Raw genomic sequence first — 26694 nt, 5'->3', positions numbered from 1 at the left:
CTTAGCTCTGCAGGTTTCTGTGTTGCAGAGACCTAGACCTGCTTTTTCCTTGATGAGTGAATGACCTGAGCAAAGCTGCCTCCTCCTCTGCAATAGAGAAAATGAAATGGGAGGGTAAATATGATTCTACTAGCTGGTGTGCAATTTATATTCAGATTCATCTAGCATCATACTTAGTATGAACAGTGACTAGAACTTTTAATTCAAATTAAAATAGTTGTTTAAATAGTATCCTTGCTATTTGAGGATGATTTAGGATTTTTTTTTCTCTTGCAACCTGGGATTTAAGATAATGCAGACAGTTAGGAAGCATCATATGCAATTCACTCAAGCTATACTACATGAGGTTCATCATAAAAAGACTTAGATTGCAGGATATTGAAACAGATAGCAGTAGTCCCAATTTTCTTGCAATATATATTTCTATAAAAACTTTATGAACTAAATTAATTAAACTTTTGCACAAAGTTGATATTGCATATGAATTTATACAGCAAGTGTTGAGTACTCTTATCTATAAACATATAACAAAATTAAGGTTAACAATTAATAGAAAAATACACGGCATCTTTACCATTCGTGTTTAGTGTAATATATAGCCTGTCATAAGTTATTAAAAAATGCACAACAAAAGCCTGATGAATACAATCCCTTCTGTGCTCACTCCATAACTACTATGAATTTTACGATCAACAGCAGGATGGGATGAAAAAAAAAGGGAAACCCTAGATTGATAGGGAAAGCGCTGTTTTGTTTTCTACCACATATATTACTTGCAAACCACTTTCTTTTCTAAAGAATACTTGAAATCTGTTATTCATTCTGGGAACCTGGAGTAACTCAGCAATACAGTGCATTATCTTAACCACATGCTTGTAGATATGGAAGTATCAACACAGCACCTGGTAAGTAACCAAATTAGAGGTTTTTTTTAAAGAAAACTATTCTTCCATCATCAGAGAACCTCGCCCATCTTTAAAGATGTTTTTACTAGCATTAGAAGTTATTCTGTGAGCTACTGAATCCCACTTATGTGACTGCCTACTTTCTTCTTTTCTAATCAGGTAATCTGATATAAATCAGTTAGGTTTCATGGTGTGAGGTACCTTTGGATTTGAATGCTTTCAGTTCCCAGTGCGTGGTCTAATTTAATCTCTTTGCCCAAGATTCCTGTCTCTAAGCCAATAACAACCTTGTAAAATCAAGACAGTACAAGGCAGGAGACAGGAAAAAATCTGGTTACCAACTATATTAGGAATATCACCGTTGACTTCAGTGGTGTGGGAAGCAGTAGTATCAGCTAATATATTAGCATCCAGATCCTCAAAAAGAACTGCTGTGCCTTAAATACCTTTCAAAATCTGTGCCAAAAGAACTGAAAAACATAGATCCACAGAGATCTGTGGGTAGAAGTAAAACGTATTTTGATGTAAACTTTGCCAACCACGTAGCTGTATCGTTCACAACAGCAAAACATCAAGTAGTAAAAATACTGTTTAGCTACAATCTGTAATACTTCCTCTTAAAATGCCTGGCAATAATGGATTTTGCAAAACCTAAACACTGGAATTACTTCACACCATCAGGAGACCTCCTTGAAAAGATACAGAATCGTAAGCTACAGAAGGCTTATAGAAGATAGTACCGTGTATTTAAAATTATACTATTTTTAATGTAAGTAGACATCTAGCAAGTGACAGGAAACATGTCAGAGCTGTATTGTTTCCTCTGCTGATATCTAATAGCCTTAAGTGCACGATATGCATAGCTTTAAACTTCGGGATACTATACATGTATTGAAAATAATACCTGGCCAAATTCTGCATTCCAGTATTACATACAACTTTTAACAAGCTCACAAGAATCCTTGACTGATTACAGAAGCAAAAAGTAGCCCTTCTTCTTCCCTGGCATGATGATAGTACATATATATGAATAAAACATCTGTACTTTAGAGGGACATTTTAGTTGCATGATTTTTAGTTTCAGAATAGTAATACCCAACAGCAGATTTTTGCTTTATTGTTTAGAGTCCATAAAGTCTTTACAGATGCCTCTGATAACATCAGGAACCATCTGCTCCAATCCTGTGAACTCTCTAGTGAAGAAAGTATGAGATTCTCTTGGTTCAGAAGCCATGTCTTTCAGATCATCGAGAGGTGCCCAGGCAACACCGATGGAGAAGATTGTTATTCCTATAATACAATAGTACAGTAAGAAAAAAAAATAGTTAAGAGCATTTTGCCTATGGATACAAGAAAAACAGCCATTTCTACATCCATGACAATCTGGAATCTGGATTGGAAAAGCATGTTTCAATACCTGCAGTCTGTCAAAGATGAATAGATTTTGCCACTAAATCTCAGGAAGGGGAATATTTGTCTCAGTAAGAATCCTGAAGGAAATATGGGGTATCTTAATAGCAAGTATCTTAGCTGTCTTTACAGGGACACACATGAATGTAGCAGTTATGCCAGGCTTGGTACACAAGTCACACTGTAAAATTATTTTGAAAATCAATTTGAATCTTTTGTGTTTGCTTAGTGCTTTCAACCATTAGCAGCCCAATAAGCACTTTTTGCCAGAACTATTTCTATCCTTCTTAAAAAAAGGAGGGCAGGAGTACTGCAAAACTCAATGGCATCATTGGTTGGAGCTTCACTATGTGGCTCGTTATTTTTAATCTACCAATTTCTCTACTTTTCAGGAAAATAAGACTGGGTATACGTTTTTAACTAAGCTGACACAAGTGTCCCCCCTTACATCTGGCTCCACAGTGTTCATTGTTCGTCCTAATGGAAAATAGTTCCTTAGAGCTCACATTTTCATGAAATTATAATGAGTATGGACACTCAATTCATTCACAGAGGCTGTATTTGCAAACTTTGTTTAAAAATATTGACATTTACCATACCATGCAGCACAGGTAGGATGAATGGACTTCCGTTGCCTTTAAAGATATGTCATTTACCTGCTTTTTGTGCAGCAGCAGCAGGTCCTCTAACATCATCGTAGGACTGACCATCAGTCAAAACAACAAGGAAATTTTTGTTAGGTCCATCTGTCACTGGCCCAAACACACTGCTGGTGATGTAAGAAATGGCATCGCCAGTAGCAGTGCCACCACTCATGTAGCGAATGTTTCGCATAGCTGAGAGGACCTTTTCTTTTGTGGTGTAGTCTGTGAAGCTGAACTCAGCACGCTGATCATATGTGAACTGCACAACTGCAATCTTGGAACCGATGTCAGAGATCTCAAAAGCCTTTGCAACATTGCTGATGAATTCAAGCACAAGGCGGAAATTGCTGTCGCCGATGCTACTGGAGCCGTCTATCAAGAAACCAATGTTGACGGAGTTGTAGCATGTCTTGCTACACAACATCTGCTCATGTGAGCATAGTTTTTGGACCAGAGGTTTCACGTATTTTGTAGTACCAAACCACGTGGGCATTTGGTAAGAGAAGAAGCCATTGTTTCGACAGACAGCCTGTTTGAAAACAAAAAGTCATGTGAATACTGACACCGTGGGTATATGGCTAATAACCAAGACACCTCTGAGATTTCCTTTCAAAGGCAGGTTAGAAATGGAGTCCGATGGTGGGAGCTTATTTTTCCTCTGGCTTCCATAAGATGCATGTAAAGTAGAAGGCAATTGAGAAAGGAGATAAATTTAAAATCAGCTCTACAAGGTGGTAACTAATCTGGCTAAGATGAAAATGCAGAAAGGGAGGGCAGATCTCAGTCACCCGAGGTCAGGTCTTCCTGTGCTTATGAATAAGTGGGAGGTGGACCTGCCTGCAATACCACTGGGATCAGCAGCCTATCCTGTGCCTAAAAGCAGCAGAGTTGTAGTGCTTCATTTTGTTCATGAGCTTTGAAATTAGACATCTAAAACCACCCTGTGGACAACGAGAGTTGTAAAGTAAAGACCTAGTAATTAGAAACCTCATGTGAAAGCAGATGTTCTGTGTTTGAATTCCTACTCCAACTCACAAAGAGCAAGATCCAAAACTTTTCATCCAAGATGAATGGCTTGCATGTTAGGATGTGGGTTTTTTTTCAATTTTTCTGTGCTGTCTGAGGCAAGCGAGTAAATAATCACCCATAGAACAGGTACAAAATATACCCCTCTGACTGCCACATCAGGATGAGACATCATAGCTGCATTTCACTGCCTAAGACATATTTAACCTTACCTTCGATAAGGAATTATCTACTCTGGGAATCTTCATGTACTTACAAACTCCCGGAGCAACAACTTGGCCATGACTGTGAACTAGGAGGACAGAGCAATAGCACTTTGGTACCCTTTAGCAGGATAAAAACTCAGCACTGCTTTAGGTTTTCTAGTGCTAAATTTTTTTAGGTTACTTATTAGAAGGAATACTTTCACTGGCTTTTTGAAGAGAGATATATAGATATTAAGAGTTAGTTCATGAGGATTTTAGCATGAAGTAAATTCTTTACAATTATACCCATGATTGAAAAGTATATAACAATAGTCTTTCTTACTTTGTCAACAAAGCCAATGTCTTGTACCATTCCCAGCTCCTCAGTTGTGGGCTTCGCTACAGATACAATGAATACGTTAACTCCAAATTCTCTGGCCACTATGCCAGCTTCTTCTATATCATCTGAGGGCCAGCCATCTATGAACACTACAATGATCTTGGGAATTCCTTTGCGTGCTCCAGTTTCCAAGGAGAAAAATTTCTGAGCAGTGTGCTTCAAAGCCTTCCCTAGTTTTGAACGGAAAAAGAATATTAAGAACAAATGTGATTATATTTCAGTACCAGTTCCCTGTATGAAATTTTACCGGATTTCTGTTATGATTACGGGTCTCATCCAGTGTAAAAGTGAAAGCGTCCCAGGAAATTTGATAATAGTGAAGCTTGAGTAACCTATAAGTTAAAAACCAACCCAACCTCAGAAAACCCAAAACTCAATCCATTACTGAAAAAAAAAAAAAAAGCTAATTCTGTGATTCTGTGAAATGCTAAGCCATTTAGATATGAATTTCTCTCAAGATATCACTCTGCTAACAGTGAAAAGTTGGTCACCGTTCAAACACAGCAAGTGATATCTGTACTTTAACTCTAATTAACTGTGTATTAAGCAACCCTGACTTCTGGAAACAAAACATAAGAGGTGGCAATGTTCAAGTGGAAAAATGTTGAACGGAACCGAGATAAACATGGCATTTAAAACACTTTTACCTAAGTGAATTATAAGAACTTAAGTATATGCACAAAACCATATATGAATACATACATAAAAATATGTAAAGAAGTAATTTTTATTTGTGTGGAAATATGAACTCACCTGTATTAGAATTGCCACCTCTGAACCCTAACTCCTTTATGGCAAACAAAACTTCTTTTGCAGCAGTAAAGTTTTTCAGATAGAATTCAATTTTTGGATGTTCACTGTGGAAAAATGTAAGAGAGTAATCAAGTAATATTTTCATACCACTACAGCTTTAGTAAGCCAAATTATGCTTTGAATAATTTTATTCTTGGTAACATACATTATTCTCTATATTTTTAATTACTAAAATAGAAGTATGTTCCTCTTTTAATAATCTTCACAATCCTCAGCAAAAGGAGTTATTTACCTGAGTTGGTAAATTAAGAACAGATTTTAGCCATACTAAATTTCCAGATTTCTCTTTTGATTTACAGTAGAAACCAAAATGAAATTAAGTTATTTTTGCAATATGAAGAGTAGAAATATAAACACCTGCAGGGCAAAGAGCTGCTGCTATGTATAAATGGCCAGATCCTGCATCAGGATCACTAGAATGAACCCCTGTGTCAAACAGAGTTGGTCAGCCATGCTCAGTTTCACGGCAGAATAATTGTGAAAATAATGCATTTTGAAATATAAAGATTATTGCTTGTAAGATTCCTAATGAAGAGGAGGTGGATATTCAAGGTGCTAACCTGGTTATTCAGTTTCTCCACAAACTGTTCCTCACTTCATAGTATCTAAACCTAGAGAAGCAAGAGTGCCGTTCATTTCCCCTAGCTTTTGATGTCTACAGTGGACAGAAAATGGATTTTTCAGGGTGGAATCCATCACATCCTATGGGAGACACCTGAAGCAGCTCAGAAGGTTTGTGCCATGAATGTGGTCATTCCTTCTAGTGACTAAAAAGCAAGCCTAGGTCATTAAATCAGATGCAGACATCTACTCCGCAGTTGTGTAAAGGCAGGAGATAGGAACAGTCTTTAATGATGTAAGACGCAATAGAAAAAACCCGTGTTAACGTAAAAGATGCTTCAATCTGTGGAACAGGAGTTAAAGGCTTTCTTGTGCTTCCTCTATTCCAGAAGCAATTGGAAAACTGCTACTGCTGAGCACTAGCAAACTGAATTATGGTTCAAAAACAACCTTTCACCAATGTGTTGGATGTTGCAGTAGCTTTCAGACTGTTTTGCAGACTTCAAATGTGCATAGTACCATGAATAACCTTAAAATAAAAAAGTGACCATTTACTATTTGAAAATACTATCTGTAGTAACCTATATGTTGGCAAGAGCAGTATTTTGTCACATACATGTATACAGCCATTTGTGACAATTCTTAAAAAGAGCAGTTTCTCCTTTGCAAAGTGCTTTCTGCTGTTTTACTAAGATGAGCTACAAAACTGTCAGCAGCAGAGGGGCTATGGAAGGTCCAACTTCTCTCTCTATCTAAATACTAAGTATTACACAAGCAGAAGATGATTAAATTGTTCACGTCTCACATGTTTATCTCAGCGTAGTACAGAGCAAGCAGTGCTATAGCTGGAAAGAGTTAGCTTTCTCTTTGCTATTCATCTGCCATTACTGAGTGAACACTGTTCTGCAAAATAGGGAGCAATATATTAATTGCCTTCTCTTATTAATCACTCAGTTATATTTTCTATAGATCTGTTCCTACCTGGCCTGTACGACACCAACATGAGGCCCTTCTGTTCCAATTCCCAACATCACAGCTACTTTTCCAACAAAGTTTTTCTGCAAATTAAACCTACGTTGGCCGATGTTGTAACTTCCATCAATGAGAAATGCAATATCAGCTTTACAGTCTGTGAATATCAAGAATAATTAGATTTACTTAGCACGAGGTAAACCTTAGAATTTTGCCTTGCAAAAGTTAAATCTGTGGGTTCCTACCTTTGTTTCCAGCCTTTTTATCAAGTGGCTTCTTGGGTCTTTTACCTTCAGTGAAAGAAACAACATGGATCATTTAAGAACAACAAGATCAACAGCCAGGTCTGAATCAGAAAAAGTGCAGACTCCACGAATTACATTGCAATCTATCTGCAGTAAGAACTGTCAATCAGCTTAATTATTAAACTTGCACTTCTACTCCTTTGCTCCTTAGAGAGTATTCTTTTTCAAATGAAACAATTTAAGCTTCCTTTCTACACCTGCCTAACTGATTACTGAAGGATAGGAACCAACGTGGATTGCTGTAGCTCACCACCCCAAGTGCTACCATTTCTTGATTAGCAATCCTGCTGTATAGTGTGCAGTTTTAATGCTTTGGAAGCAAACTGTGACTTCAACTGTAAAGGAAATGGTCTATTCACAAACAAGATCCAAATCCAGTGTTTACGTACTGCTAACCTTCGTAAAAACTGATCTAGCATTTTACTGGCAGCATCTTCTCTGGAAAAATCCACGTAACATCTAAACCTCTGCTATGTAAGTACTGACAGCACTCATCTATTCAGTAGTTCTATAAGAAGGAATGCATTACTTGTCTTCTCGGTCACATAATAGGAATGAATATTACATGAGCTTATGAAACTTTTCCTTCCTTTCTGTTATTCGTACTACTTTTCTAAATTCATCTCAGTTTTTCTTAAATTACATGAACACTACTGAAGGCAGAATTGATCTCCTTAATTGCAAATGATTTCTCTTTTTGCTGATGAAATATACACTGCAAAAATAGATACTGTGTATATTTTCTTCCTTAAGAACAAACAAATCCTATGAAATGCTGCGTTTTAGTCAGGAATTCAGGCACTGTAGCACATCTTATCACAAGAGACTTCCCTTGTTACAGAAATCCTGTACCTGTAGAAGGACGTGCTGTTGATACTGATCGCCCAACTGCTTCAAGCGCTGTGTTCTTGATACCTGTTAAAATATTGGAAGAATACATTTACTGTATTTCAGCGTACTTAGGTGAAATTACAAATGCTTGAAGAACACCATATTTCCAAAAATACTTTTTCATCATCTGCCATTAGCCACTCTTGGAGCACGATGTGGGCCTAGACAGGTCTTTGGTGCAATTCTGTATTGCACCCCTTGTTTTACAGGAAATAAACTTCTCCTTTGAGCTTCTGCATTTGAAATAATAGCAGTTGGTGAGTAATTACAGAGTATGCAATTGAAGGATCATATAATGGTTTGTGTTGAAAGAGACCTTAAAAGTCATTCAGTTCCAACAGGCAAACATTATTTCCAGCAGATACATTCAAGACTTCATCTGGAGAAGTGGATTTCATATATGACCTCACCAAAAGCATCTATAATTCCAAGTTCTTAGCTATTAATTCACAATGGACTCTGTACAGGGATTACAAGTGTCTTAGAGACAGTAGGCTTTTTAGCTATATAAACAATAAGAGTGCATTAGAGAGGTCTATTTCCCAATTATTGAAAGAATACACCAGAAAGCACACACATTTTAATATTTTTGAAACAATAACAGCATATATAATTAGGAGGCTTCTGTATACAGGCTGGACCGCTGGGCAGAGTCCAATGGCATGAGGCTTAACAAGGCCAAATGCTGGGTCCTGCACTTGGGGCACAACAACCCTGTGCAGTGCTACAGACTAGGAGAAGTCTGTCTAGAAAGCTGCCTGGAGGAGAGGGACCTGGGGGTGTTGGTTGACAGCCGACTGAACATGAGCCAGCAGTGTGCCCAGGTGGCCAAGAAGGCCAATGGCATCTTGGCTTGTATCAGAAATGGCGTGACCAGCAGGTCCAGGGAGGTTATTCTCCCTCTGTACTCGGCACTGGTGAGACCGCTCCTCGAATCCTGTGTTCACTTCTGGGCCCCTCACCACAAGAAGGATGTTGAGGCTCTGGAGAGAGTCCAGAGAAGAGCAACAAAGCTGGTGAAGGGGCTGGAGAACAGGCCTTATGAGGAACGGCTGAGAGAGCTGGGGTTGTTTAGCCTGGAGAAGAGGAGGCTGAGGGGAGACCTCATTGCTCTCTACAACTACCTGAAAGGAGGTTGTAGAGAGGAGAGTGCTGGCCTCGTCTCCCAAGTGACAGGGGACAGGACAAGAGGGAATGGCCTCAAGCTCCGCCAGGGGAGATTTAGGCTGGACATTAGGAAAAAATTCTTCACAGAAAGGGTCATTGGGCACTGGAACAGGCTGCCCAGGGAGGTGGTTGATTCACCTTCCCTGGAGGTGTTTAAGGCACGGGTGGACGAGGTGCTAAGGGGCATGGTTTAGTGTTTGTCTAGCTGTAATAGATTTTAAGGATAAAAATTTAGGATAAAATAATGAGTTAAAAGTAAATTTTTTTTTTACTGCATTTCAGATAGTAATCACATTTTCTAATGCACATGGGACCACTGAAGAAATTTCCTAGAGTTCTGTTGCTATTTTAAATACAGTTTGCAAAATAATAAGTGTGATCCACCTACGAGTCACCGAGAAAGACGAAGCCCATCTAGAGAGCACCTGAGACTGGATCCCATTGGCATTTACAGCAGGATAGTTTTCCTGTCCTGGGAGAGTCTGTACTCTTACAGCTCCTCCAGCATTGGTGATCACCCCCCTGAGATACAAGAAGAATCGTTATAAATCAGACATTATAATCACAAGGCAGTATAGTTATACCATTATCAGTACATTAGACACCAGCCTCCTGAAAAAGATGCCATATAGGCAGGCAGTTGTGTTCAGGCTAAAACAAGCTATAACTTGCTGAAAAGACTTCTTAAAGAAACTATTCTGCAGAACCACAGAATTAACAAAAGAAAAAAAAAAAGGTCAGGAAATTCTAGAATTCTGGCAGTGTTCACACTGATGCAGAAGCACGGCATTTCAAGGACATATCAACTCTTAAAGGAAAGAGCTCCAGCAAAATTCATTTGAGTTCACTATACCTCCTGAATATTTATGACTAACCCAAAATTTGGTATGCTTAGCTACAAAATGACCAAAGCTAAGAAAACTGGAAAGAAAACTTGCTGCTTCTAGTAATAACAGATATGTAGGATATCTTGTTATGCAACTACAGACTGAAGTCAGAAATGGTGAGCATTATCGATCGCAGCCACCAGATTACTGGTAATTATAAAAACAGAGCCTGAACCATCTTATTCTTCTTATTCACTTGCAGTAAACATTAATTAAAATCTGAAATTAATGAAATAAATAAATGCAAGTTAATAACTCAAACTATGTAAGAGTCTAGACTGCTTTCAGTATAAACTCGGAAATAGTATATCGACAGTAGATGCAATTCAACCCTGTAATTTTCACTGACAATGACGCAGAGTAACATACCAGATTGCAGCTTCAGAATTTGAAATACTTAGGTAACAGTGAACAAGTCATAGCTATCTTCATTAGTTTAAGCATACTGCAGTACATCCTTAATATACAGTTATAATAGATTAACAATTATGATAATTAAAGCCCCCAGAACAAATACCAAGAAGCTTACTGATTAAAATGTCTTATAAAGTCATATTCAGTATTGTAAAACTATTATAGCTGTTAATGCTTTACTAGAAGGGTCAGTTCAGAAGCACAGAAGTGACAAGAAATCTTGTAGCAAAAGTCTATGGAGGAAGTATTCTGAAACTGAGAAGAGATTTGAACCTAAAACACTCAGACCCTCAACAAGATTTTAAGAGGTCACAGTCTAGTTCTTAAAGAAGGCCAGTGTCATTTTTCCCTTGTTGAGTTTGATTTCATGATTCAACAAACAGGTTTTGAGATTGCCTACCAGATCTCTCATGCCATCCAAGTCAAACGAAGGAATAGCTAGTTTGAAAATCCTGCTGTTGCTTATGGGCTGAGGATTTTGTGAATATCCAGCAGGACAATAGTTGTATGCATTTAGGAAACTGCAGGGTCAAAAACAACCCAAAGAGAACATCACTGTTTTTGCAGGCAGAAAGGCTGTTGCAATTGTTTGCATTTGGACACCTCAAGTGATAATGACAGGCATGAGAACTGTTCAGATCTTTCTATATAAGTGCTACTGAAAAAAAAAATCATTTTTTAGAGGGCAAGATTAAATGTTGAGCTTCTCTAAGAGGGAGTAAAAGCTTGATGGTTTGTAGTACTCATGCAGGTACAGTACTGTGGGTGGGTGACAACCATTTCAAGACTACTTAAACATGTATGAATGTTTGTGTTCATTTTTCTTATCTGTTTGGCTTCCTACTTGAAAAGAGGTCCTGGCCTAACCTGGTTTATAACACTGTGGAAGCAGAATAGTCAAGACCACAGTTTAGAAAATCTTGCATATATGTCTGATAAAAGGGACTTAAGGTATCTGCGGCAAAGGCAGCTTCCACATACATTTTGCGGACTGCTATAAAATACATTATTCATTCATGGATGTGATTTGCATTACTTAATTGAACTGTGGTTATAGATAATTCTTGTAGCTTAGAAAATCATGATCATAGTTTCAAAACACAGAGGTATTTTCTCATCTAGGGATACTGTATACAGTATATGGAGGGAAGATTTTTAGCAAATTACACTAAATGAGTTTAAAATCACATTTCAGATTATAAACTAGGTAAATACAAACAGGACTTTAGATTTCTTAAATTTAAAAAAAAACAACCAACAAACAACCAAAGGAGAGAAGAATCAGATCAGAGACTTTTTTTTTTTTTAAACGACAGGAAAATTTAGGAAGGCAAAATTATCTTTGAGAAAATGAACACACATTAATGTATTTAGAATATTTCAATCTAATCAGAACATAATTTTTTTATCCAGTGCCTGGTTCTCTTTGGCATTCACTAGTGCCTCTGTCTTAATGTGTCAGAAATAGAAGGTATGGGTTTAATTGGAAAAGTTTCTAGTTTAAGTTTATGCTTGCAGTTTTAGTGAAGCTACTTCGGGCTTACATCAGCAAACATGATCTATGCCTAAGTCAGCTTCCAAGAAAAGCTTTCAGTATGCCTTCCCCTTTCTTTTTTCTAGTGAACTCACAACTTTGAGTGCTGGCTGAATTAAACTCAATAACACATTCATATTGAAATTCAGCCTAAGAATTATTCCTGGAAGCAATTATGTCAGCTTATTTTAGTCACAGTGTGATCAGTTTTGTTCCATTTCACTTATTTTTTTTCATTTAGATTGCTTTGTAATCATTCTGGGGAAAAAAAACCCCAAACAACTCTAGATAGTCTCCACTGAATTTGGAAGATTTCTACTGAAACTAGAGTAGATTTATTTGCTCCTTATCTATTTACTGAAAACATTTGATTCTGTATTTCAACAAAAGTCAGATAATATTTCCATATTATAGTTCCACTATTTTTAATGCAAGTGGTGTGCTGAAATTAGATGTGAATATAACATGAACTATATAGCTTTATGAAAGTTACTCCTCTTTTCTTGCCATTTCTTTCTGTAGGTCAATTAACAACTGTTAAAGCCATCTTTTACAATTTCATCATTTTCACTTATGATAATTTTTTTATAGCAAGCTTACTCAGAGTGCATGCTCATATGTGCTCAAGTAGAATAAACCACATTGTCAATCTGCCTTTGTATTCTAAATGAGACCAGCACATTCCTTTCTGCAATCGTTTATGATTGAATTTAAAAGTGAGATTCATCCTCTGTAGATTTGCAGTGGTATTACAGTGGTGAAGAAATGCCTATGCATTTCCTCAGAATGATTTATGTCATTATAGTCTGCTTTGATTTTCACCACTGTTCTCTGCTTCTGAGAGATTGACTTGCATGCCATGGCTGTTTTCATTAAACTGGAACTCAGCAGGTTTTCCAGGAAAAGGTTTCAGTTCCTTACTCACTACATTTCATGCTACTGCCAGCACTGCTCGATAGTAACTTTATATAAAGTTGTCAGTCCATTTTCTTGCACTTACCTAGCTTCACCGCTAATAAAAAAAAAAAATCATAATTTATACCTAAATAGTATTTTTCAATCAAAAATGCACACAAATTGATTAAATTTTTACCTTCTGAAAAAAATCCTTTTCCTCTGGGTAAGTTTTCTATTGCTTCTTAGCATTTGTAACAGACATGACAGATGTGGCTAGAAACAGCACTGTTTGCAGCATGCTTATAAGCTGTTGCCTTGCTTAAAAAAGTTGGAAATGAAGCCAAGATGATTCCCTAAAATGGGCTTAGTTTTAAATGTCAGGTAAGAATTAGCAAGGAAAAAAACCATTTAAAGATAATGAAACACTGTCCATGAAACAAAGATATTCCCTTACTATGTAATAATGTTACAAGAGTGAAGAGAAATAGATTTGAACAGTGGCTAAATGTTCTACTCAAAGGAAAGTACTCAAGCCCAGTGTGCAGTGAGGCAGCAACTAGACTGTTAAAAGAATTACACATTAGGCAGATTTTTGTCTTGCAATCCACGGGCAAAATGTTTGCTCAAAACTCACTTTCTACGTATTTATGCTAATCATCATGCTGATCGTATATGTCTAAAGGTAGGCTCGCTGCTTTTTCAGCAGAAGGGAGAGAGCAAAAAGATGAAGGCCTGTCATGGTACCCAATGACATAATCTTGACTTGAAAATTCCTGTTCCAAATAGAGTGCTGGCTGCAATACCAGCTGGCATTTCCTATAGGGTCCTTGGATGAAAATAGTTATCCTCAGGGACTTAGGACAAGACAGCTGAATTCCCCAAATTCCCATCTTCCCTTCCTATCAGCAGCTACATCAAACTCCTTCCACATCAGCTGCCCTTCTCCATCACTCCAAGGAGCATGAACTGCAGTCTCCTACTGTTGCCTGACTGCCTTTGATCACCAGTACAGGGGTTTCCTGCCAGCACCCTCTGGCCCCTGGGCTGTGCTCTTTCTGTCTCCTCAGCGTCCCTACTGCTTTTGGCAGGAAAGAAGGCTCAGCAGCAGAAGCAGGCACTATACCAAAGTTTCCCAGGGGATCTACAGCTGCTCAGAAATCCCTCTGGCCAGACAACCTCTCTGTCAATATTCTTCTAGCAAACACTAGGGTAGCTCAGGGGCCAGCATCTGTGTTCATGGTCACTTTGTGGCCAGGTTGGTAGTAATGTTAGGTGCTTTTGTTTGATGCTTTGCTCTGGGACCTCAATCTTTAATCAGAAATGGTTGCACTGTGTGAGTTGTTAGGAAGGTCATGGAAAAAATTACACACCTATTTAGCATCTAAATACTACCAAATTGGGCTAAATCTCCATTCAGTGGAACTGGCACTAGAACTGCACAAGCTGAGAACCTAGTCCTTCATTTTACCTTCTGATTATTAATCCAATTAATCACCCAGTGGTAGATTTAACTCAGTTCTTTGTGCCTGCATAGTGTCAGCCTAGCCTGGTAGGAGGTTCTTCATTCTTCCCCTGACAAATAAATCTTTTATTCTTCTGCCCAGAAAAAGAACAATACTAAATGCATAGTCAGTTTCCTGAGAGTAATTACACAAAATCAGGAGGGAAAAAGCCAAATATAACAAACTTAAAACAGATAGAAAGCTTATTCATCTGTAGTATACAGAACTATTCATAGCCGAATTCTGCCAGATTCTTCACATGCATTGTATAGTGTTTTATTTTGTCAATAATTGCCTCACAGTAATGGAACTACTTATAGGAATAAATATTATTTGGTTTATACAAAATTAAAGGAATTGGGCCTCAATTTGGACCCAGCTCACAAACTGGAGTGTATGTGGAGGGGGGAACTGACCCATGCCTACACTATCATTTCAAAAAAAAGCAAGACTGATACTTCCTGAAACAGTGGATAGTTGTCTGACTGTGCTTTATATAACAGCAACAGACGTTGTAGCAGCACAGGTCTGATGCTCAACAGTGCTTAAGGCATAGAGCTAGGTTGCACTCACCATGCAGTGTAACACCAGGCATACCTAGTTGTAAACTAGATGCATTTCAGTTATTCAGAAGAAATTTCTTAAGTTACCAAAGTAAGTATCAAGTTACATCATAACAGCAAATTACGGCAAGTAACTATTAACATGACCTTCTTGGAGTTATCTTGACACCAATATAGAGCTTAGCCGTCGCAACTCAGAGCAAGGAGGAGCAAGATTTTTGGTATGTTATTGTTGGATATCAGAGCCCGTATGGAAATTACCTGAGAATTAAACAGCTATCATGTCTCCTCCCATCCAGTAATCCTTTTCATACCAGTACTAGGAACAGTACTTATGGCTGCTATTAGCTGCAGCAAAACCAACAAACTATTCTCATGTAACAAATTCTGTTCTGAGCATGAAAGGCTAGCAGGACCAACAGTGATCATCTTAAAGGTAGCCATCAAAAACCAGCAGTTCTTATAAACAGAAGATTTTTCACCTATAGTCAGTCTTTTGTCAAAATGCTGTACTACGGTTTCTCATATTCAGAAGACTCAAATATCATCAACATACATCTTCACTGTAAGGGAGATGACAATAGTGGGCTTATTTTAATCCCTTCATTGCTGTTAGAGCCCTCTTTGTTCTCACAATGTCTGTGGAGACAGATTGTTACATGCAGGTTTTACAAACAGGGATGGACATTTCACAAGACGTATAGTTTGGATTGACACTGACTACAGAAAAATCTGTTTTCCCATGGTCCTGTGCTTCTGGGCTGAGAACAATAGTACACATAGGTCTTCATTAGTCTCTACCTTAAACTAACTGGTGTACAAATGTTGGTGCTTTATTTTCTTAGAAGACTATGCACATCCCAAAAAGAAACCTGCTTCTTCCATTTCTTGTACCTCCTCCTCTTGCAAATGTGTTGATCTAAAAATGTGTTCATTTAAAAATTATATTTAAAAGTCTAGATCACGTGAACATTTTTCAGCATTTTCAGTATTCTAGTATTTCAGTGTTCCGCTTTTCATCATTTTCAGTACTATTCTATTTTTACTAGCTCCTAATTATTTAAGTTAATAAGAGATTCCACTGAGGTACATGTCTGGAGTAAAATAGACCTTTTGACTCGCTGCATGGGGCTTGCTATTTTCCTGTAGCTGGCAGAGCACCAGCTCCCTGTTGTAGGGGAACTGTGCCCCACTAGCTTTCTTGATGGGACTTCTCTAACCCTCAAACAATAGCCAGCTGGCATGGGAGGCTTAAGATTACCAGTTAGTTGAATTGGTTAGAAACTTTTGCAACATTTCAAAACACTCAAGTATTAAGTGATTTTGGAAAATGATCTTGATAGCAAAACCTTTTTTATCTTTAAATAAAGGAGACTTTGGCAACCAGTAAAGAAAATTAAAAAAAAAAAAAAAATGCCTACATCGCTAAATACAAACATTGCCTCAGAAAAAGAAATAAGAAAAAAAAATCTCAGTTTTCCAGTGTAGACTGTTTTTGCTTAAAAAAAAAACAAACCCAAACCCATGACATTTGATCTAGACATTCCTTCACAAAATTTTGTATGTAATTAAACTAGGAAAAGTGAAGAACTGAATTTTTTTTTTTTTTTTTTTTTACAAAAACACTAATGAAGACACTTAAAGGACACTGAATGGACACATTCATTCTTTTCACAGAAAGATTAAAAGAAAGCCTGTTCTAGCAATAACACACATGGAGACATAATTATCTTTGAAGCTAGCTCTTAAGCTTTGGAAACAAATACACACAAACCCCCACAATACCTCCCAAATTTTCTAGCTGCTGCAACCTTAGGTTTTAGTTTTCTTTACGGCATATGAGAGATTCCAGATAGAATGTCTACTCAAAACCCCTCCTCATATCCAATTTAAAAAAATAGTTGGGTTTAGCTTATGTTGGAGTTCAAATACTATAAAAATAAACTGAATTTTGGAAGTCTTGTTAAGTTACAGGTTTTTACTGGACATTTTAACTAAGTTTCTGGAGAGCAGCAATAGCCTCCTAAATATAATTAAAAGATGCTTAGTATGTATTTTTTGGCATTTAAAGTATGAAACAATACATGTTAACTAAAGATAAAACGATTTTCCTTCTTTATATTCTAGTATTTCTCTGTAAAATTTCAGTTTGTTTTCTTTAAATAAAAAATACTCTGCTAGCAGAGTTCAGCACCACATCAATATATTCTGAAATAGTTTTCTTATTCCTGAGCAACGGAAAAAGGATTGAAACTATTCCTCCACTTTTTAAAAGCTTTGTTTCACTTCAGCTTTTCAGAGTAGTTTTAGCCTTTCTACAAGGGCAACAGTAGTCAGTCCTACCTGGAACATACAAATATAATAAGACAATGCCGTTTTTTTGTTTAACTGTTTTTTATATAAGTACTATTTGAATGTACCTAGAAGCTAAATAAAACTAGTTTTAAGAAGTTCAGTGATGCTTGAAGGGCTTTTGCACTACTTCTGTTATAAAGGGCAAATGCTAATTTTCACTCATAGGAACTAGACATTAAAAAAGCTCTCTAATGTAGTACAGTACCTCAATGTAATGATTTGTGCTAGGAGTACCTCTTGAAGCCAAAATAATTTAGATTATATGCATGATCTAGTCTCAATTTAATTATTTTCATAGTATTTAATTACAGAATTATGAGAAATTAAATAGGAAAAATTCAGGCCGTACAATCTAGTCTGTACATCTCCTTCACGATAGGATCAAATATAGTTATCTAGCTCTCTAGACAGTTGGATCTTTATCTGGTTTTGGAAGCTGCACTGTCTATCACAATTCCTATAATATCCCAGGCCAACTAGTTGCTGTCCTTATTGTCAGAATTTTCTTCATGTCAAATCCAAACTTCTGTTGCTGAAATGTCAATCCTATCTTAAGAGTCATAACACCTTACAAAGTTTTAAATCTGCTTTGTGGTAGGAAGCATATTGTGAAAAGGTCTAAGCAAACAAGTATCGTGTCGTACAGCCACTTAATAGATGAAGTTAAAGAAACTCCTTTGATAACCTAAAGCTTTTTCAAATTATTAAAAATCAGAGTCTAAAGCTCCCTGTAAACTGACAGTCTGGCTTACACAGGTGCCTGAAATAAGTATCTCACTGTTTCTAAAGTGACTTGTCCAACATTTCCTTAGCAAAAATTGATCCAAGAGAGAACTTACCTTGCAAACAAGTAATTAAATCTTCGTCCTTCCTACAAATATAATGAATCAGATAACCCAAATAAGCTTTCTGCCAGCCTGTTTTCCTTCCTCTGTGGAATTATTATTGCTTTTCTAATGACATCTATTTACATGGGTCATCTGGATACTTCCTAGTCTTTAGTTTTCAATTTGATACAGGCGTGAATTAATTTAGATATTGGTCTAAATTAAGAGGTCATTAATAGACTAACACCCAGCACACAACTGTCAGAAAAGAAATACTGTAACAAAAATCCTATAACTCTGATAAAAAGTAATAGTCTGTGGACCATTTTCAGCAAAATCATGGGTAGGTTTGTCTGCACAGGAGCTTAAGCTAAATTCAACAAGTTCAGAAAAAATGTCACATAAAGGAAAGTCAAAAAGTGAATGTGTTTTTATTCTCTTACTAGTTACTACTTACACTGTATCCTTCCATGTCTACCAGCAACACTAGTAGTCTTATGGTGAAAGTCCATCTGCTGCTGCATCTTTTCAGAGAAAGTTAATAAAACTTTTTTCAAGAATACTTAAACAGAATTTGGATAATGGCTGGGCAGCTTGCAAGTTCTTCTCTTCCTTGTTCTCTCTTCTCTAAGGACACTCCTATGTTTCCCATAGTCCAGTAAGGTCTTTATTATGATGGTGTCAAAAGGCTTAAAATTTTAAAGTGTGGCAAGACAGTATAAACTTGCTTAACACATTGATTAGCAATTATCTGACTTACCTGTGTATGGCAGCTCCACAAACACTGGAAAGAGAGGCATAAACTCCATTACCAAAGACATAAAATTGCCATAGAGGACAGTTTGCCGGGCAAAGGACATCTTCTGTCTCCTTTGTAAGGTCAAGTCCTCTTGTAAAGCATGTGATAGCAGTGGAAGCTAAAGAAAAAAAGAAGAACATGTGATCTGAAAATCTTAATGGTTTGTTGTTGTTTTTTTTAAATCTCTCTGTAGATTCCAAGTTTAAAGAAATGTCTGAATTTGAAATCAAGTACATTGTCTCAACTTATACTCCAGTGCATCTGTAAAGACATCTTTGGAGCTTACATATGTACAGTTATGACAAAGAAGAACACACTTTAAATTATTTATAGGAAAGAAATAGCAGGAAAAGGCAGAAAATGTAAAAAAATACAAGCAAACAACAGTAAAACAATAAAATAGTACCCCAGGAATATTACAGTGGGAAAAGCAATTCACATCTGTAATTTTACTGCAGAGACAGAAGGGCAAGAGGAAGATCTTTGAGGGCAGATGGAACACAGAAGGGGGTGGCACTCTACAAGGGAGAACTTAAAAGACTTTGATGTTCCCATGGCAATCTCCAGCTATGAGGAATCTATGAATCACTTGGGAAACTCAACCTTCTCTCCAGTGGCATTCATGAAGCAGGTTGACAGCAGCATTTCCCTTAGCCTCAGCCATAAATCCTACTGAGGCCAGTGTAAAAAAAAGGAATACTATATTACTGGAGCAAGGAGATGAGTAACAACTAGAACATTCGTATCAATTAATTGAAATGACATTTGCATCATTATCATTGTCAAAAGGCTTGTCAGATTCACCCACTAAGACAGAACTTATTTATTCAGCTGAAGCACATGTATTTTTCACATAGAACTCTGCTTTTCTTTTTTTTTTTCCTTAAAAGTTGCTCCTCAGACTATCATCATTAAGCTTTTCCTGTGCTTGCTTGTGAGATACGTAGGACGCTGATTTACACGAGTATATCAATTTGATTAGCAAATTGATGCTTTTTCTTTCAAGAATGTAGAGGTCATTATCTTAGATACTTATCTACCATACTTCTACTACATAGGACAGCACATTCAGCTGGTCTGACAGCCAGCAAATTAGGGGTTTTGTCTTAGATCAACATCAATTCACCATCAAGCCATGACTGGATATTTATTGTGAACTTCCAAAGAGCACATTTTACTCTAGAAGGTGCAAGAACCTTTTCTATATGCATTTGGAATATTACATTTTCACAGTATTAGGATGAGAGCTGTCAGAGGTTGGCCAATGTATCAGTGCATACATCATAGCATTATGTCCCATGGAGAGCACGTTCCAGGAATAAGTGGTACATCTTTACTCTGCTTTCCTGCCCACTCTTTCTACTCTTACCCTAGGGTAAGAGAACACACAAATTTTATGGGGAGGCCCAGGGTCTCCCCTGGAAACCCCTAGACAGTCTGGTGTGAGTTGAAACAACTGACCCCAACATAAGCTCCTTGTATTTGAAAGTATTTGGAGCATACACTGTTCCTCATCAACGGATGGAAAAGATCATACCCTCTGCTAATCTCACTGAGCTTAGAACTGAAAAGCAAAACGGTTACAGCCAGAAGTGCACAAGGAAGTGTGTTTACTCACTCTGGCTGCATTAATCAAACATATAGTTTGATTAATGACCAGACATATAGTTTTAAGTATATGTAATCTTCATTAGAGCTACACTAAACTACCTAATCACATCTTCCTGAAAAATCTTTGCTGATCTTTGTTAGCACAAAGACGTGACTTAAATACACTAAGTATGTCTACATAGTCCAGAGTAAAAAAAAATAAAGCACAATATACTTCTCCATTTTCCCCTTCTCGAGATAATAAGAGCTCTCTACCTAGCAAGACATCATAAAAAGATTTAATCTGTTTTTCAAGTATCCTAAGAAATAAAAGAAGCTTCTTTTCAGATTTAGTCTTACCTACCCACATCCTCTCCATGTTTAGTTTTATACATTTACCCTAAGAACAAAAGTCTGAAAACCCAGGCAGAATCACCATGTTTACACCTACAAGCTCCATAATTTCATTGTCAGAAGTGCTATATTACTGGTGTTATGGTAAAACATCTTTTAATGGAAGTTCTACAAGTATGTTAGCTACTGGGCACTAATCAAGTAATATTCATCAAATGACAACTAGCAAGACCATCAAAATAAAATAGCAGCTGGAAGGCTGGATGCCTTGGAGCTACCACTGCAATAAGCATCACTAGTAATCTCTGTTCTTGCGGTACTGCTTGTGCCATGTACCCTGCAACTTTTTTCAGCCTCGGAAAGTGCAAGAGGCCAAAAGTTAGTTTTAATTCCTGTCATTTCTTATGTACTGTACTTGACTGAATTCCTTGGCAGGCTGTTTATACAAATACAGTAATTAGAAAAGGCTAGTTAACAAAAGCCTTATCACTTGGAGATCTGTATTTCCCTCACTACGAGGTACTTACTAATTGCAGTCATATGTCAGACTAACATTTTCCATAGCACAGAAGATCAGAAAAAAGAGAAATTCTGCTGTGTTTTCCCTGGCTATGAAAACACAGAGATCTGTGGTAGCCCAGCCATGGGACTGTTATACACTGGCAGCCCAAAGACTGTCAACAGTCCAGCCTACAGCATGACAGAGAGCTTCTGAGAGAAGGGAGCAAGTTGCTGCTGCATGAACTGAAGAGCTGACATACTGTATCTAGGGGCTTTAGCAATTCATACCTCAGCTGGATCAGCACAGTGGTAAAGACACACACTTTGAAGTACCTGGTGCTCTTAATCAAAAAGCTGCAATTTCATTTTAGTTTTCTATAAGCAACAATTCTTTAACCAAGACTAATAACAGGAATGTTAAAAACAGTATCAAAATGATAAGTCCTGAGTACCAAAATTAAGACTTACAATATCAGCCCTGCAGCATATTTTGCACCTTCTTGTTAGTTAATGTATCAACAGCTATACAATCCATAAAACTAAAATAGTCCATTGCAAATAGGAAAATGTATTAATCAGGTCTGTATACTAGAAAATATATGATTAGTATGTAAGCTGGCAAAGAATTATCGTTCCCCCAAATTCCATATGCAATATTACTATTAAAATTGAAGAAGATGGTTGTTTTTGTTTGTCTATTCAAGATATTTCACCACAGCAGAATCTGCTAGAAAGCTATACAGATTGAATATCTGAGGTAAAACCCATATATTTTAATCACCGTTATTTAAGAAGGCAAGAGTGGTAGCAGTTAAGGCATTTCTCCGGTTATTTTTGTAATCCAATACTCTAAATCCATGTAGAAGGAAAGATAAGCTTGTAATGTTCAGGAAAGGACACAGTCCTAGACTCCTACCCATTCTGCACTCTGATGAAGACTAGACACCTACAGTATGTGATATAAAATTAGGCCTTCAGAACTGTAATAAAATGATCATCATCCCACTCTGTCAAGACACACACTCTTTTGTCCCGCAGAAGCACACTACACCAGGGTACACTATAAAAACAAAGTACAAAGCAAAAACTGTATTTCTTCATGATTTAAGCGATATTTAAAGGTATGGATGAATGTCTTCCATCACTGGCAACCTAAAAAAGAAGAAAAAAGGCAAAGGCTTACTTCTTTCCCAAGATGTCCATCCAATAACCACGCTTTCAATCATTTCATCAGTTTCCATCTTTTTGGCGCCTCATCCCACGTACTCCAATTTGCCACCCTGAACAGCTGTTTGTTACATTCACCTATAAAAAGTTATCACTTAACTTTTGACAGGAATTACTAATTTAAGACTCTAGAAAAATAAATTCCATAGCGAAAACCTGAGCTTTCCTAACCCTGAAGTTTCCATGCATTGCTTTGAAAAGCAGAGTTTATGCAAAGGAAAAAAAAAAAAATCTCTATGTACATTATTATAAAAAAAATAAAATATCAGAGATTCCCAAGAGTAAGGTACTTTTACAGTCATAAAACATGGAAGTACATCCTTATTATGCTACTTAAGCCTTTTCATAATTAGCATAGTTTCTTGGCAAAATAGATTTAAAGTCTTTTTTTATCTTGAAGCTTAAAGCAGCCTGTTTTTTACATCTTAGGAAAGGAATATTCCCACAAACCTTACTCATACTAGAAAGAGTAGAAGTAGTAGAAATATGTCTGCTTATATTTTGGAAAAAATGTTCATATGCTGCATGGTAATTCGTGCAACCTTAAGTACGTATCCCGATCTAGACAAGGGCAATGAGACTTCAAAAGTCTGGTAGGGCTGTATCATTCATTTTAATCTGAGACTTGCCCTTTTCTGACCTACTTAAGGTCACTACTCACCCTCACATGCTCACCCATCCATATAGTCTCACATACAATAACCAGAACTCTTGAACTCGGTAGCATTTGTATGCTTTGAGGGGAGCATAAGGAAAGGTACAAGATCCTTTAAGATCTCCCTAAGAAGTTATAAGCCTAAATACAGTTGATTTGTGGGGAAAACAGTATTCTTTTATTACCTTCTGCAATCTTATAGTTCAATAACCAAATGCTGCTGAATTTAGGCTCAAAATAACAGTAAGAGGCAACATCTTACAGTAGCAGCTCACATCCATAAACACATCCCGACAGCAATATTCTGTTTTGCCAGTATTCCCTTAATATCTGGTTCCCGATACCTTCAGATTATTATGACTTCTTCTCCAACCCTGAGAGGAAGCATTACAGAAAACTTTTCAGTGGCACTTCATCAGTAATGCACCTGTAAAATAAAAAGGAGAAAGGAACTGGGGCTGGAGTAGAATCATAGAATCACCAGGTTGGAAGAGACCCACCGGATCATCGAGTCCAACCATTCCTATCAAACACTAAACCATGCCCCTTAGCACCTCGTCCACCCATCCCTTAAACACCTCCAGGGAAGGTGAATCAACCACCTCCCTGGGCAGCCTCTGCCAGTGCCCAACGACCCTTTCTGTGAAAAATTCCTAATGTTCAGTGTAAACCTCCCCTGGCGGAGCTTGAGGCCATTCCCTCTCATCCTGTCCCCCGTCACTTGGGAGAAGAGGCCAGCACCCTCCTCCTCACAACTTCCTTTCAGGTAGTTGTAGAGAGCAATGAGGAGATCTTCATTTTCCCCCCTTTTTAGCTGTAGTACTCCTATGACAGTCTGACGTACCAGTTTTGCACAAAAGAGTTTTCTAAACGCTTGACCAAAGCGTTTACAAATCCTGCTTCCTAATGACTGAAATCCCGATTCAGAAAAGCTTGAGCTCACTCACCTTCTGCAGGCCAGGCCGGTGCCTGGAAGCACATCCCTCTGGAGGCTCCTGCCCTCCCTTGCTGAAAGGCTCCTCTGGAAGGGGCAGACAAATTGCTTCCATCCTCCTGGTGCTTTATTTCTTCAATCTTTCTTCCGACGGCTCCTGGTTCCCGCGGGCTGACCCGGCTCCCGCGGAGGCCGCTCCCCAGCGGCGGGGACAGGCGGCCCCTGCCCGCCAGGGGCCTTACGCTCGTTGCTTTCCAGGTCAACATAACAGCAGGGCGGGCTTTACAAGCTTTTAATCAATTTCACGGCCGCAAGCCTCAAGCTGGCAAGCACCGAGCACCTTCACAGCACACAAACACGCTCGCCACCACCGCTCCTCTTCACCCGGGAGGGAGTTTCACGCCCCGTTTGGAAGCGCCCCGACCCCCGTCCCCTCCGCAGCCTCCCCCGAGCGTTCCCGCAGCTCCCACCGCTCCCGGCGGCGTCTCCAGCGCATCCCGGCGCCGGAGAGCGGCCACGGGGCGGCGGGGGGAGAGGGGGCCAACTCACCCGAGCCGTCGCTCCCTCGCACGGGGCCGGAGAGCAGGAACGCGCCTGCGAACAGACAGGGGAGCGGGTCGGGGGGGATGCTCGGCGCCTGCCCCGAGCCGCTCCCCGCGGTACCCACCGAGAAGGGCGACGAGCCGCATGGCTGCGGGGCGCACCCGCATCCCGAGGGGCCGAGAGGAGAGGAAGAGAGGGGAGCGGAGCAGCACAACGCGCCCCAACCCCGCCGCCGCGCCTCCTTTAAGCCCCGCCGGGGCTCCCGGGCGCTGGGGCGGGAGCGAAGGAGGGAGGATGGGGCTGGAAGGGGCGGCCCCGCCGCTGGGCAGGTGCTGCCTCCTCTCCCTCCCCGCCCCGGGCAGGTCTCATCCCGCCCGCGCGGGCAGCGGGAGCGCAAGGGCCTCCCCGTGCCCTTCCCGACGCCTTTGCCTTCCCAAGCCTGCCCGGGCGCTCCTCTAACTCCCGTCTACCTACAGCTCTTGAGCGCTTACGTCGGTTCTATTTATTATTGTTTCCATCTGATGCCTTCTGCAAGACATCTTTATTCCAGGCGTCCTGCGACATGTGAATGAGCCGCCCGGTGCTTGGCCCGAGCGCCCGGCCCCTCCTCGAGAAGGAGAGAAGGGGTTAAAGCTGGGGCCGCAGATCGCCCCGCGGGGCCCCGCCCGAGAGACAACCGCGGGATTTAAGCCTAATTTAATCCTCCGAAAAGGTGGGACTACTCAGACCCGCACTGCTGTGTCGTTTGTATTTGGTCTAGAATGTTAGCGTGACTCTGACAGGTACCTGCCTTTCATTCAAGCAAGGCTTAAAGAAAAAACCTAAACCAAACCAAATCCCCTGCCCTACAAAAAAAAAAAACCCGAAAGACAAAAAACACACCAAACAAACAAACCAAAACCACCACACACACACACACACACAACCCCCCCCAAAAAAACACAAACCAAAAAAACCCAAACCAAAACAAAAACCCCAAACCAAAAGCAAACCAAGAAAATCAAGCAAAAAACTCCACTCCAGAGCCTGCTTCCTTCTCTCCCTTTAATGCAAATACGCATTTGTGGCATGAAGCGTGTGTGTGCGTTGCACCAAATGCCTTCGAATCGTGTTCTTCGCTGGCTGCCAGCATCCACTGTTTGACTTCTGCTAGGGCGGCTGTTCCCAGAAATAGACTTTCAAATACTAACACGCTTTCAGAATTATTAGGAATTAGCCTGTTAACGGATTTGCCGCAGCAGAAAATTAAATGCAGGCATTGCAGTCAGCTGCGGGAGCGAGCGGGCAGCTTCTCACTCTTTTTTCTTCTCTCTCTTTTTTTTTTTTCCATAAGAATGCGTATCTTCCTACAACTGAAAATAAATACACCTGAAAACTCTGCCATCCGTTCACAAACATGCCTCCCATAGCAAAATAGGAAGCAGGACGGAGTAAGTCATTCGTAACTCTTTTTTTTTTTCCCCCCCGGAGTTTAATTCAAACAATGAGCAGCAGCGGTGACAACTCGATCCGCCTCCCCCCAGCTTTGATCGTCCCAATACATTTTGATACTTCCCACACAGGATAAAGGTGGCGATGCCTCCCGCGTGACATGGTCTTCTCCTACGGGAATACCTCAAATGCAAAATTATTCGAGACAGTTGGTGAAGATGTCAGGGACTTCTGCTGGCGTTTCTCTCCGCTTCTCCGAGAGGTTGTTAAGGATCACCAGCAGCCTCCCTTCTCAACTAGAGATCGCCCCGAGGGGGTCATTCATCCTTCACCCTCGGGGATCAATTAAAGAGGTGGCGGTGGCTGCTAAAACCTCCATCCCTGAGACTGCCTCTCCTTCAG

The 26694-nt window shown here is 39.2% G+C and overlaps 2 protein-coding genes across 2 annotated transcripts in view; both read right to left on the bottom strand.

The window, feature by feature from the left end:
• G2E3 (G2/M-phase specific E3 ubiquitin protein ligase) overlaps positions 1 to 26694 on the bottom strand; it is a 229052-nt gene that overhangs the window by 91733 nt on the left and 110625 nt on the right. The gene's annotated exons all lie outside the window — the stretch shown is intronic.
• Positions 1143 to 25063, bottom strand: COCH (cochlin). The gene is made up of 11 exons (XM_069858358.1): positions 24986 to 25063; positions 24868 to 24912; positions 19019 to 19175; positions 9668 to 9801; positions 8074 to 8136; positions 7162 to 7206; positions 6926 to 7073; positions 5324 to 5427; positions 4514 to 4740; positions 2972 to 3488; positions 1143 to 2195 (listed from the first exon to the last, which is right to left on the bottom strand). Exons 1-11 carry the CDS (start codon positions 25026 to 25028, stop codon positions 2020 to 2022), a joined length of 1659 nt encoding a protein of 552 aa, XP_069714459.1. The 5' UTR covers positions 25029 to 25063; the 3' UTR covers positions 1143 to 2019.

Source organism: Phaenicophaeus curvirostris, chromosome 5 (assembly GCF_032191515.1).
Source record: "Phaenicophaeus curvirostris isolate KB17595 chromosome 5, BPBGC_Pcur_1.0, whole genome shotgun sequence".
In the NCBI taxonomy this organism is placed as follows: Eukaryota; Metazoa; Chordata; class Aves; order Cuculiformes; family Cuculidae; genus Phaenicophaeus; species Phaenicophaeus curvirostris.
The sequence above is the reverse complement of the archived record's forward strand: the minus strand, read 5'-3'. Positions and strand labels throughout refer to the sequence as shown.

Excerpts from the sequence above, each read along its gene's own strand:
- COCH (XM_069858358.1), bottom strand. The coding sequence starts at position 25,028 with ATGCGGGTGCGCCCCGCAGCCATGCGGCTCGTCGCCCTTCTCG. Across the intron at positions 19,176-24,867 it reads GCGAGGGAGCGACGGCTCGG|CTTCCACTGCTATCACATGC; the intron begins GTGAGTTGGCCC and ends TTTTTTCTTTAG. Across the intron at positions 2,196-2,971 it reads TGCTGCTGCACAAAAAGCAG|GAATAACAATCTTCTCCATC; the intron begins GTAAATGACATA and ends ATTGTATTATAG.